Genomic DNA, 13,825 nt, shown 5'->3' with positions numbered 1-13,825 from the left:
GTTTTCAACCTGCAGAGAAATGAAGCTGGGATAATTGGCAAATGCATAATATCATTTTACCAGCTAATCAGGCGTCTTGGCGTCGATGTGGTCCCATCCTCCCTCTCCCTCCTCACACTCAGTCCCCCTTCTCTCCATCGCTACGCTGCAGGGTTTTCCCCCAGAAGATAGCACTGAGTTTGAACTGCAGTGCAAAGGTAGCTGCAGGAATGGTTTACATTTCCTGCAATCATTTTTCAGTGCATGCCTTATGTAATTAGATTATTCAACATTTCAACAATTGTTTGTCATTTTTGACATACAAACTGAAATTGTGTCAAACCTAGTTTGAAATTAACTTCTGTCCCAGCTAACAGAGATTCCCGAAGTAAGAAGACACGGATGTGACAATAAAGTTTGTAGGGCAACATAACATAACATACTTCCATTTATTCCTGTGCGTGTCAGGTGATTGACAGTAAGCAGAACGTAATATGTGCACACATTGATTAGCAAAACACTCAACTCGTGCACAATAAAATTATAAAAATAAAAAGTTGATTGTCATACTGTACAAAAATGATATGCAAACATTCACACTTCTGAAATGGTAGATAATTTGAATATTAATAACAAAATAAATGAGTCATAATCCCTTAAATTTGTATTTGTGTCCATATTCAACTAATAAAAAATAATTGTGATAGGATGAAAGGATTTTCAAATTTTATTCATGTACCATAACACTAAAACTTATAAACATAGGCTATATATTCAAACCCTATGTTAACCCTTAAAAAGTGACTCGACAATTTACTTAGATTTCCTTTTATAGAAAATATTACATACATCACATACATATTTCTGGAATATGGAGCTGGAAAATTAGATTACGTTGGCACCGTATCTGTGTAGCGAAATGAAGCTCTACAGTGATGAAATTCTCAACACAATCAATCGTCTTGATGACAAAAACTAGGAAAATATGGCCCAGGATTCGTAAGTACCTTGTTAATTCAGAAATGCCATCACCTCTGTGAATATAGTTAAATGGATTAGTTGTGTCAAAAGATATATGCTGTTTACAATGTTAGAAGTGTATTTAGGTGTTCTCAACTGCTTGGAGCAGCTGAAAAGTGTTCAAGTAAGGGTTACATGACTTGAGGTGGGCTACAGACATAAAAAAGAAATCTGTAAAATCCTGACATGGATTTTCCTTCTCCATATAAAAATATTTTATTTTACTTGCAGGCTGCTAAAGTCAAAATTGAGTTTTTGTAAGGTTTTACTGAACTGAACTTAATTGCATGTTATAGTTTAGAAATGTATCCATTCAAAAACGCAAGGAAAACTGTGGTCCCTTAACTGAGGCATGTGTTGAAGCATGAGATTTGTTAATCATTCCATTCCCCAAATTGTACTGCAATGTAGATGCATATGGTTACAAGACCTGTTACATCTGATTAGTGGCTCAAGCTACAGCAGCAGACAGAAGCCAAAGTTAGATATAGTAGGGCCCCAAGGCTACAGAATAGAAACAATCTGTGAGGTTGACTGCCAATAATAGAAAACAGTGAGCAGGACTTCACTCACTCACACTCTCTTTCTCTTGCTCTCTTGCTTTTCTCCTCTTCCTTCTCATCTCTGTCTCTCTGCCTCTTTCTCTCTGTCTCTCTATCTCAAACTCACACCTTTATCAGGAAAGCTTTGTCTCAGGTCAAATCTGCTTTGTTAGCTTGATGTGTGATTGATTGATGCACAAGTGTGTGTGCGTGCACCCACTTGCACTTGCCTGCGCGTGTTGCTAATGTTTCTGAATATTCTCCTCCTACACCATATTGGCAGGTGTGTCTCATCTGCCAGATTGGTGTGTGTACATGTGTGCGCGCACACGTGTGTGTAAGATGCATTCAGCCGACTGTGTTATTGGTGCAGACATTTTTTAATGGGCACCATCTGTGCACATCCTGCTCAAAACCAAATAGTGCCCTACCTGTGTTTGAGTGCGTCTGTGTGGGTCTCTGTGTTGTGTGTATGTGTTCTCCCTGGATGCCTCTCTTTTTTGTTTGTGTGACTGTTGTTATGTTTTGTTTTTTTCAGTGTGTGTGTGTATGTTAAGCGATGGTTCCTAATATTTCGTCTCTCCTCTGTGATGTCCTTTAGGCTATCCAGGAGGGTATCCTACCACGGCTCCCACCTATACACCCAACCTCTATCAAACAGGCAGTCCTGGGTATCCACCAGGTAAACCCCAACACACACACACACAGACACATACAGACAGTTGATCAATTTGTTCATATTTAACAAGGGAATGTCTGGGGAGGCAAATTGCTGTCGGTTTTACTTAATTTTTTTTGCAGTTAAATATCGGGATGCTTTTCATAATTTCTCCTACCAAGTGAGGTACCATTCTCTCTCATTCTACCTCAAATTAAAGACAAACACACCGCTACACTGTCAGAGAGTGCAGAAAGGGAGCCGTTGTACAGTTTTATGTAAGGGGTGTGAAATATATCAGCCGCATACACTGGTGCACTGCACGCAACTGATGTTGCCGGCTATTGCGTAGCCTAATCGAACAAAGTAAGTACTAACCTACAAGCATTGTTTTATTCTGCCCTCCCTTTGTTCCGGGTATTTGGAACACAGATACCAATAAAGTTATTGCCAATTTCTCTAGAATAATTTTTAGAACTATGTTAATCCTGCTGATGAGCCACCGTTGATTCCCAGTCCAGACAAAAAATACTTATTTTACGGTGCTGGGCCATTGGGTGAGATGAAAGTTACTCATTGTGTAATTTATTCAACACAGCAAGGATTATCCCAGAATTAACCTAAACACTAAGTTACATACCGGTAGCCTTATCCACTCCATATCTCCACAGTTGCGTGTTGATGCATTGGATTTATGTGTTGATTATGCATGCTTAACTAAAACAGATAGGCCTATTGCTTTTTTGGTAGCTATCTGAATTATTTGTGATAACATTTCATCTGTGAATCAAAGTTGCTAAGAAAGTTGATGCAATACTACAATCACTAATCTAGTCTAAGGTTTTGAGCTATTGGAGCCCAGTTTAGAGCTCTACACATAATTTGCAGCAACATGAATGCAATATGGATTAAGTGTGATCCTGGCCTCAGGGGCATTGATGGTGAAGGAATGGGAACCTAGCCAGATACATACTCTGCTGGGGTTCAGTGTCTAGTCCCTGTAGCAGATGGAGATACCAGTTGTCTTATGTGCTCCTCAGATAGGGTGTTTATGTATAGTTGTTGGTTTAGTGTGGGGAGTCTTAAACTATTTCAGCCCAGGAACCCAGATTGAGTAAATATAGTCTTGCTCAGGCTCATTAAAAAATACTTTGTCTTTTGTCATGGACACTCATTTGGGGCCAATCCAGAAACAGTCCCATGGCCCAGTTTGAAACCTTGTCACATAATTTAGCAATTGGTGGTTGAGTAGATTTCTCCATAGAGCAGGGTGTTTACAATTCAAAGGAATGTAAACACAAATGAATTGATGATAGGTGGTACATTTTGTAGTCCCAGTGAGCTACTTTTTAGATCCATTTTTCCCCAAAAGAAGACAAAAAGCAGATTATCGGGGCTGTTTGTCTCAGCAATAGTCATGTTTTAGCAATGGAGCATGTCTCTTTGACTGCTGATTTCCTCCTATACATTCTACAGTGCTTAATGTTTGCTGAATTAAAGTGGATTTTGTATCCTAGATGAGAATCAATCTCCCAACAAGCCAGATATGTTCTAGCTAGAACACTGTCTTGGTCAATGTCATTACTTCTCAAGACCGCTGAATAGAGAAACCATTTTCTTTCAGTGGGCCTTTGTGTAATTGTCACACACCATTGTCCTACAATGCCCTGCATGCATGTTAGAGCTAGGAATGCATGTGAGAGTATGCACACACACACACACACACACACACACACACACACACACACACACACACTGACACTCTCAGACACATAGCAGCTCCAGCATCTCTTTGTTCCCTTGTCCTTGTGTGAGAGAAATGCTTTCATAAGCTCCCCAGCAGCACTAGCTAGTAGCATGTTTGACCTTCAGGCTCCTCCAAGTGGTGGTTCAGAGGTACTACACCTTGGGAGAGCAGAGCTGAGCTAACAACAGACCTGAACTCAGTAGTCTGAAGCGGATGCCTACACTCTCCTAGACCTCATGCTTTTCAGCCAGTGGTGTAGTGGCAGTTTAAAAGGCAGGTCCACTGTAACCCTGTCATCCATATGTTTGAGTGGCACTTAGGCTGATTGGCTGCTTTTCTGTATATGGTGAGCCAGAAAACACAGCTCACACAGCTGCTTTTCCTTTCAGTACAGCACAGCTGAAAGATGCTGACGTTGGATAGTAGAGGTGGCTAGATGAGGCTTTCAAGAGAGACACACAAACCATTGGCCATGTTGTTTTGAAGCTTCATGAAGTCCCATCAAAACACTGTTCCATTCTGCCATCTGGTGGATTTTGTAGGGAATGAATTGGAATAAAATGTTAAGGGCTGGTATACTTTCAACAAGATCTATTGATGAGAACTTGGTCAACTTGTAGCTGACGAACTGTTGGTCCCAGTTCAATGTTTACTGTAAAAACCCTTCTTAAAAACACACAAAAATCGTTTTATCATTAGAAATATGTGATGATATGCTCTAATGTATTTTATTCCTCACTGTCCCTTCCTTTCTCTCTCCTTGTATCTCTCCGTCTGCTTCCTTTAGGATATACTGCAGCAGGCACCCCATACAAAGTGCCCCCGACTCAGACAAATGGAGCACCCCCTCCCTACACCCCCACCCCCACCCCGTACCCCACAGCTATGTATCCCATCCGCAGTGCCTACCCTCAGCAGAACCTATACGCACAGGTAAGCCTACTTTAAAAAATAATCCTTGTTGTTTCTTCACGAGATATTAAGACTTTTTTTGGCATAAGAACATTTATCTGAGGACTCAAATGCTTGGGAAGGCTCTCTGTTCAGGGAAGCAAACTTGTCACTGTTTGATATTTGCAGATTTGAACTAGAAATGGGTAACTCTCATGAATCGTGTAAATTCAGTGAGGGGGGAGGGGGTCTTTCAGAATGGGGAAATAAATAATAATGGGTTGAAAAAAAGATGACTAGTCAGTTATTCCCTTTGTTTCATCCTTTGGAGCAAAGTTACACATAAATTGATTTGAAAGTGTTGTTAACTTGATATAAAGTTAGTTTTTCATATATTTTATTTTGAAAAATTATACCAGTAATACCCTTGTAAAGACTATTTTTTCAAAGTTTTTTGTCTGTACAATCATGCGCCCCAGACCCCCTTTGTTATAGTGTGTCTTCAGGTTTTTGTCAGCTTTTTGACCCATGATGTGTGTCATGAAATGTTTCATACTCACAATGCTTCTTGGCTTTTTGGCTAAGATCAAATGTACAGTCTGTTCTATTCAGTTCAACATCTGATACGTCCTCTATATGAAGTCACCATATTAAATTATTTTTTATGAAATGACCGAGTTCAGTCATTCAATCTATTGTCCTGATATTGCAGAGCTGCTGGGAACAGTCTATCCTTTAGGGCAGAAGGGTGTAGTGAGTAGTGAGATCCATAGAGATAAATCTGTTTTATCTCTATGGGGAGACTTTTCTTCAACTGGAACACCCAGTTTCTATCCTGCGTGTCGGCAAGCATCCGCCCTGCTGAAGTTCCCTTGAGCAAGACACTGAATCCCTACCAGCTGCAAGGGCGCTGATGTGATGCTCATCTTGCACTTTCATCTGCCTATGGAGGGGGCAATTGAAAAGAGAATTTCCCCTTCATGGATCAGTAGAGTATCAAAAAATAGGATGCAGTTATTCTTGAATTGCATGCAAAAACTGTTGTGAAGTGTTCACTGTTTAAACAAAAATGAAGAAGAAGTCTTTCAATATTTGTGGTGGTTTGTTTTGTTTTCTTTGTTTGCAGTGTTTATATGGTTAATACCAGAGAATCAAATCAAGCTTTTATTCTTAGACTTTCTCCAAAAAAAAAATTGTAATATTACAGCAAGCTCCATGTGGTCCATCACACACACAGCAACCTGTCCTATGTTTCTCCTAACAGGGAGCGTACTACACCCAGCCAGTGTATGCGGCCCAACCCCATGTGATTCACCACACCACTGTGGTGCAGCCCAACAGCATCCCCTCCACGGCCCTCTACCCTACCCCCGTCCCTGTACCTGCTCCCCGCAACAACGGCATGGCTGCCATGGGGATGGTAGCTGGGACAACCATGGCTATGAGCGCAGGTATGACCAAAACCACTCATTAAAAAGAATTAGGTCTTCAGTTTTCAATGGTAGACATGTTGGCTAAAGACACAGGCTTCATGGCTGTTGCCAAGTAATTTGTGATTCTGTCAGCTGATCTTTAAAATGTTGAGCATCTTTGCCATATACTGATGCTATGGATCATTCCCTCACTTTTATCTATTTTTTCCTTGAGCTCACTCATTTAATGTTTTCTTGACAATGAAAGATACATTTTGTTTTGAGATGGGCTTGCATGTTTCCTTTGAGAGGTGTGATAATACAAACAAATATTCCTTTGATTTTTAAGACATTCTGCTTTAGTGTTCTTCCTCTAAAGATGTGCTTTACGATGTGAGTCCAGTAGACCATACAAAAACGAGTGAAAATCAATTCTTGGCATTCAGCTGTAGTTTCTTTCAGGGTAAAAGCTATAGGTTGGTAGGTAGGTAGATGGGTACTTTATTTATTGCAGGAGGAAATTCAGCTGTCACAGCAGCAACACAGAGAGAAACAGTAGACAACATACCAAAATGCTATAATAAAGCTATAAGAGAATTGCTGTGTGCTCCCCTGTGAATTACCTATCAGCTATCACTTATCACATATCAGTATAGGAAAAGTTGTGCCCTTCCCACATACGAATCAGCATTTTGCACAGTAAGCAGTAAATAAGATAAATTCTACATCCCCTCCCCCACATACAACAATGATAATGCGCAAATCTGTGTCAACATATTGTCATATGTACGCGTTGACAAATTATTCAAGCCCTCGCATCTTTATTGTCCTTGTTCAGTAATCGTGTTGCCCTAGTTGACACACCACCACATTTATGGTGCATCAAGGCTGCATCCATAACTAAACTAATAGATTTCAGATCTCAGTTTCAGTGCTAATGGTGTTGCTGACTTCCTATAGGGACCCTGCTGACAACGCCCCAGCACCCTCCTATTGGAGCACACCCGGTTACTGTGCCAACCTACAGGCCCCAAGGGACACCTGGGTACAGCTACGTCCCGCCCCACTGGTAGAGCCCGCCCATCATGTGAGTATCTACCTTCCCACAGCTCTGTTTCTCCTTCAGATGTTCCTCACGTTCCCATTTTCTGTTTCTCTCTCCCCCATCTGTATCCTCCTCTTCCCATTCATCCAGTCTTTGGTGTCCCTCTCTCTGTGTAGTCGGTTTGCTTTGAATATTTAAAGACTAGGAAACTGTCTTTGGCTGCCTCACATTCCTTTTTTGCACTTTCTTCAGAGAAATGAGGCAGTTTTACAACAATCACCAACGTATCTCTTCTCCTCTTTCTCCCCCTCCAGATCTGGAGTCCGCCATCGTATGCAACTGCTCAAATCTTACATGGGCTCCCAATGGTTACCATGGGAACTCGGCACCTGTCTGCAAGAACAAAACTAAAGTGCAACAGCCACTTTACTATTATTGTTATTGTTATTATGCGACATTCTCTAATGTTTTTACAAAAGCTGCTTTTATTTTTTTTTTTTTTTTTCTCTTTTCATTTGCCAACCAGTCATTACCTTATTTTTTATGATTATTTTTATTTTCTTTTTTTCTCATTTCCTTTGCTGTGTCTGTCATTGGAACTCCAGAAGGACTCTTGACCAATCACGGGTGTGTCGGTTGCTCCTGTTTTCTGTGTTGTGCTGGTGTGTGCGGCCCTGCCTGCTGCTCAGTTGGCTGGAATCTATTGGGCACTTCTTCATCATCATTATCATCTTCATCAGTCACAACAACAGCCATCATCATACTCATCATTGACTTATGCTGCCAAATTTTCTAACGACTAGATATCAGCACAGGGTTTTAACTTAATTAGGATTTTTTTTTGTTTTGTTTTTCAGGTCTTTTAATTTTAAGATTCTTCCTCCTCCTACACTCTACCAAATTACCTTGGCTTTTTTTTTCCTTTAGCCTTTCCTACCCTTCTTTTTTTTCTTCCTCTTCATCCTGTTACAGTCTGTCCATTTTTATCCGTTTGGTGGTTTCGGTTCATCTTTCGCATTTGTTTAACCTCGGTTGTCTTCCAGCTTGTAACTGTCTGTCCGGCAGTAGTCAGTCCGTCATACCTGTCACTCTGTCTGTGTGTGTGCTGCGTCGCTATGGCCAGAGCACTTATCTACCATTACCTATCCTGATGTGTTTCCAACTTTGTCCACACTAGCATAGTACCTAGTATGCACTAAGAACACATCAAGTACTTCATGCTACATACTATGCAGGCTAGTATGTTGTGACACTATCATATTCTTAATCTAGCTAGAGAGCATTTTGAGGTCGTTCTGGTCATGTTAGCTTTTATGTGGTTAGCGTAGGCCAATAAATTATAAGACGTGAAAATATTTATAATAGTTGTGTGTCAACAGTATGGGTGGTCATGCACACTTTCTCACATGTACACACACACACACACACACACACACACACGTACATACATGCACATACACAGGGGCTCCTGTGCTGTGTTTGAAACACACACTTAGTGGCACTTACTTCCAGTTATGATGTTGCTGAACAACACACACACACACACATTTACACATTACATGGATTCTAGAGGTGTGCATGGCAGACACACTCAGCAGAGAAGGAGTTTAAAGGGATAGCGTTGGCAGTAGGAAGGGAGAGCAGGACAGGACGAGGGTGAAGAGCAGACGGAGCTCGGTGCTAAGAGGAGGAAGGAGGAGACAACATTGTCACAGCCGGTCAGAACTGAGGGTGCAAGACATGTGAGTCTGTGACATCTCACCTGCAAGAGACTGCACAAACATGCTGCTGTTTGCACTGTATGTGTTGTATCCCCACTTCCTAAACACTGTGACTTGTATTGTCTCCTCCTCGTTCCTCCTCCCAGGCAAGGACTAATAACCAAACACTCGACATTGACAAACCCAGACTCTGAGCATACAGTGAATAATGGACTAGTTGCATAAGTTGGCCTGATGGATGGACAGGATTTGATCTTCCAAGGCCATCCCACAGTGCAATGAGCACACAGCGTTTGCTCTGCCTCTTCTCTTTCTGAACTGGCAAGACCAAGGCAATGACATTTGGATGCTTCTGCACCACGGTTATGAAAAACAAATTGTGTCAAACCAGATCTGTATGCACCTGGTCCATTTTCATTGGGATGGTTTGTTTTTCTCTGAATGTGGGTACAACCTTGGCAGGCATGATGCCCTCTAAGAGCAAAATCAGAGTGCTGTCATCATGGAGGTGCAGGAGCTTGGCATCCATAGCAACAGCACTTGTGGAGGGTACAGTACTCTTGATTCTTCTTATAAAAATATAATCCCGTTTTATGAAGAAGAATCTTTTTTTTTTTACCTATGCTGAATTCTAAGAGCCATCGATGTGCACCCTACGTACGTAGAAATGACAGCACTCTGACTTTATCCAAACACATTGTGTGTTTACATGCACACAAACTTCTCATTAAGTAGGATACAAGTATTCTGTTTTCAGTTGCTGCATGTAAACATCATTCCCCATTAACCCATATCCCGTTTATTGTTGCTTTTTTTACATTCTGCTGGAAAATATTGTTCATCTCTACATGCAAAAACGTTCATGTCCACAATATTGAGATGCACCTAAAACACTTATCCCAAATTAGAGGTGATTGGGGACATGAAGCATTATCTGGTGCTGTGTGCGTCTTGTCTTTTGTTTATTGGTCCTTGCCTTGAGACGCGGGGTGGGAGGAGGGGGGTTGAATATGTAGGTGAGGCCTGTGGCATTTTTCTGGATTTTCAAAACAAAAAAGACTCAAATCGCAACTTCATGATCTGTAGAGTACAGATTGGTGTAACAAAATCATTTACAGCGCGGGTATGTAGATGAAGTGGTTTGATATTGCAATAAAATAATAAGAGGGAATGCCTCCAACTGTTACCGTACAGTCATTATTTTATCAGCGTTTTGAATTGATTTTTAAAAATGCTTATCGTTGTAATCTCTAAATATGGATTACAGGCTCTGTATGTGGCCTCCATTCAATAATTATCACAGTTATTGCTAAGAAGAGTAGAACATATCAAAAATTTGGTTATTGAATAACTTTGTGAGGAAATATTGCACAAAATAAGACAAAAAAAACTTGATGACTATAATTTAACGCTAAGTAACAGGTACCTAGGCTTTGTAGTGCAGAGGGAGAAAGAAGCAATTTATATTGTAATTTAATTAAAAAATAAAACAGTGAGGTTGAGTGTTTGATGAGGTATTCTTAGTCCAGATGTTTGTACACTAGTAGGTTAATTCTCAACAGAGTATTGCATAATGCCGCTGTCGGATGAAAACCTTGTATCTTCAAGCCTTATTTTCAGATTGACCCTCGTATTTTAGAAACCTGGATATCGAATGGATGTTATTGGCCTGAGGGTCATGAAGTTTACTCACCATATACAGGACCTTGTACATTTTAATTCAAGCCAGAAAAAAAAACAGAAAAATACAAAATTGGGATTTTCTTACGACAGCAGTGATGTTAACTTTTCATAGGGATTTATTTAGCCAACCACTACTTCTGTCAGTATTTCTCAAATCTTTTTTTTTTTGTTTATTTCCTTTCCCTCAGTGGTCAATTGAGCATAATGGGTATGCATAATATTCAGGTGTAGTTCACTATAGCATTGGAGCTCTTAAAAAAATGCAGTATATTTATACAGCGAGTGGTACAGTAATGTGTTTCTAGCTAAGCATGGTTGCATCAATGTGGCAGCTACTGTTTGTGCTTTTAATATTTTTTACCTCCTCTTCTTCTGCATCTCTGTCCTCTACATATGTCTCAGAGGGGAGAGAAGTTAAGGCAAGGTCTATAAATAAAGTTGTTGTGATTTGTGGACGTAAACAACTGATGGGCTGCCTGGGACCGCCATCCCAAATGACCAGCACTTGCACAGCGGCTTGGTTTATCAAGAAGCCATGTCCCAATGCGCGACAAATTTCCACATTGCTAAGAAAACCGTATTGTGTAATGATTGTTGCGTGATTTTATAGACCTTGAATTGAGGAAGTAGAGGATGAAGCACAGAACTGAAATGGATAGAACAGGCATTCGTGCTCAAATCAGCATTCTTGAGCGGCCATTTTAACGTGAGGTGGACCGAAGGAGATTACCATGATACTCCCAGAAAATGTTTTTTCTATCCATTCATGTTCTGTGGGTGCATAGATATTGAAATAATTACTTCTTGCAGCCCCCAGCCTCAATGCCCTTCATTCTGTGCCATATTTCACAAAATGTCGTTCAGTAAATATTAGTTTCATTTCCTAAGTAACTAACTGGTGAATTCTGAGTCCTTGTTATGTCTAGCTTCCTGTGAATCTGTGTTTTCCTATTGCTGCCCTGTTTCTCACTTTGTTATTGCGTATTACCTGTCTCGCTTTATCTTTCTTACTGTATCTCCCCCCCCCCCCCCCCATGTCTATCCTTTGTTTTCACTTGGTGCCACAGCTCCCTTCAGAGGCCATTTTGCATTCCTTCTACTGAGCATTTAGTTTGATTACATTTGGGGATACAAAATGTCGAATCCTAAATGCTGCTCCCTCCATTGTTCACTCGTCCCTTTTTTTTCTACCCTCTCCTCCCCTCTCGCAACTTCATTTTCACGTCTTTTGGCTTTCATGTATTATCAGTTTGACCTTTGCAACCCTCGCCTCCCCATAGCAGAGTTAATGATGGTCAAATTGGTATCAGTCGTATAGATAATCTATTTTTTGGCCATTTGAACACTAGGTATTGCTGTTAACGTCTTGAATTGGCATGCCTAATTTTTTGCCCCATAAGGCCAAGGGCTGAAATGTACCGTGGTTGCCGGGCCACGGGCCAAAAAACACTACCGTATATTGATCATTTATAATTGCCCCGAGTAAATTATAGTTCCTTAAGTCTAAGAAATTTATTTCAGAATCACTCCTCCACTCCTGGGATGCGTCAGGTACCCAAAAACTAAAATTTAGACCATGACGAATTTTTCCTGATATCTGTTAAAGGTTTAATCTGTGGTGTTTCAAATTTCCCTATAGGAGGAGTTGATCATTTTAAGTCAGGTATTTCTATGAGAGAGGTTTTCTTGTATGGGCTTGGGACCAATGCTCATGAAAACGTATTTCTACTCTCTTCGTGTGGAGACCCACCAGAGGCAGACCCACAATGCTTTGTGGGTTCCAACCAGTAGTTCCAGGAAACGGGTCCCACAGAGTAGTTCACTTTTCAGATGAACCTCGCCTCTCTTTTCTCTCAATTTGCACTTAAGTGAAAGAGATAGACAATTGAAAACTTAGATATGTTGGGGGGGGGGGGGGAATGAGAAGTTGTCTTAATCATGGTCTTTCATCATTTATTTTTCCTTCACTCTTTGTTTATCATTCCGTCTTCGGCGACATTTCCAAACGTTGAAAGGTGGTGACTTTAATGAGGATTATTGGGTTCTTTTGTTTTACTGTGTATTTTAATCTTGCGCCTCTTCACTTCAGAAAGTGAAGACGTGACCGGATACATTCGCAACACCTTTTCTCTCCCTCTTCCTCCATCTCCCCTCTCCCTTCTCTCTTCTTTTTGCCTTGCAGTCGTTAAGTCTTAGCAGTTTTTTTTTTTCATGAATATAAATTAAAACACTACTATCAAAGTGAATAGTAGGCTCTTAAATGTCTTTGATGTTCTGCTGCAGCTTTTTAATTTCAACTTGTCAGGAGATTTCTCTCTTCTTAGTCTAATTTGACACTAAATGTGATGCAAAAAGTGGAAATTCCTTGTCTTCCAAAAAAAAAAAAGAATACTTGTATCCCCCGGACCGAGTATTCGGAACAACCCCATCTTTGGAAGTTTTAGTTTGGTACCCAGTTTGCACATGCTATGGTATATCTGTTACCATACGGTTGTGTTTCAAACTGAAGCCCAACGTCTTTTCAACATTGAGAGAAGTGAATTGTATGTTAGCTATTTGGTCCAGAGTGAAGGACCCGCGTCAGGCTTGTGATATGAAGTGTAAATCTGTTTTTATTTTTTTTTAATTTTTATTCTTTTTTTTAATGTTTTTTGTTGTTGAGGGTTTTTTTTTGTTTTTTTTTGAAGATCAGTTAGTGATCTTAGTACTATAACTAAGCCAAGTTTGTAATTGTATAATATTTACTGTAAAATGTAGAACATTGAATAACTATTAAAATTTTCCTATAAAAGGAAGATTGTCTCATGTGACTTCTTTCAGAATTTCTTGACTCGGCAATAGCACAGACCATTACTTTTGCTTGTAGGGGAAATGTAATGACACATTTTCCTCGTGCCTGACATCAGCTGTGTTAAAAAAAAAAGTCTTATAGTTGTCTGATGGACAACAATGGACAATGGAGTTGTTCCTATGGTCAAATTATAAGAAGAAAAAATGATAAATTACATGTGTTCAGCTCCACAGAGAATGAGTGGGGAAGATGGACAATGTGACATTGACTGTAAGGTGACTTGGATATATTTATGTTTTCTGCTCTAGAACTGATACTGCGACCAGAACTCATTCT

The 13,825-nt window shown here is 40.2% G+C and overlaps 1 protein-coding gene and 1 pseudogene across 1 annotated transcript in view; both read left to right on the top strand.

Moving 5' to 3' along the window:
- The window catches only part of fam168a (family with sequence similarity 168 member A), a 33,071-nt gene extending 19,595 nt beyond the window's left edge, over positions 1-13,476 (top strand). Inside the window, exons 4-8 of the mRNA XM_071531205.1 lie at positions 2,143-2,223; positions 4,734-4,879; positions 6,102-6,288; positions 7,210-7,336; positions 7,609-13,476. Of these exons, the coding sequence (XP_071387306.1) occupies positions 2,143-2,223; positions 4,734-4,879; positions 6,102-6,288; positions 7,210-7,322 (527 nt within the window). The 3' untranslated portion in view covers positions 7,323-7,336; positions 7,609-13,476. The remainder of the gene's footprint in view (positions 1-2,142; positions 2,224-4,733; positions 4,880-6,101; positions 6,289-7,209; positions 7,337-7,608) is intronic.
- LOC139654159 (U2 spliceosomal RNA) lies at positions 5,398-5,574 on the top strand (annotated as a pseudogene).
- Positions 13,477-13,825: the final 349 nt, after the last annotated feature.

This window comes from Centroberyx affinis, unplaced genomic scaffold, assembly GCF_046629955.1.
Source record: "Centroberyx affinis isolate AG114_WGS23_722 - 3 ecotype Tasmania unplaced genomic scaffold, CSIRO-AGI_Caff_v1 ptg002056l_1, whole genome shotgun sequence".
Classification (NCBI taxonomy): domain Eukaryota; kingdom Metazoa; phylum Chordata; class Actinopteri; order Beryciformes; family Berycidae; genus Centroberyx; species Centroberyx affinis.
This window is presented reverse-complemented; position numbering and strand designations above follow the sequence as displayed.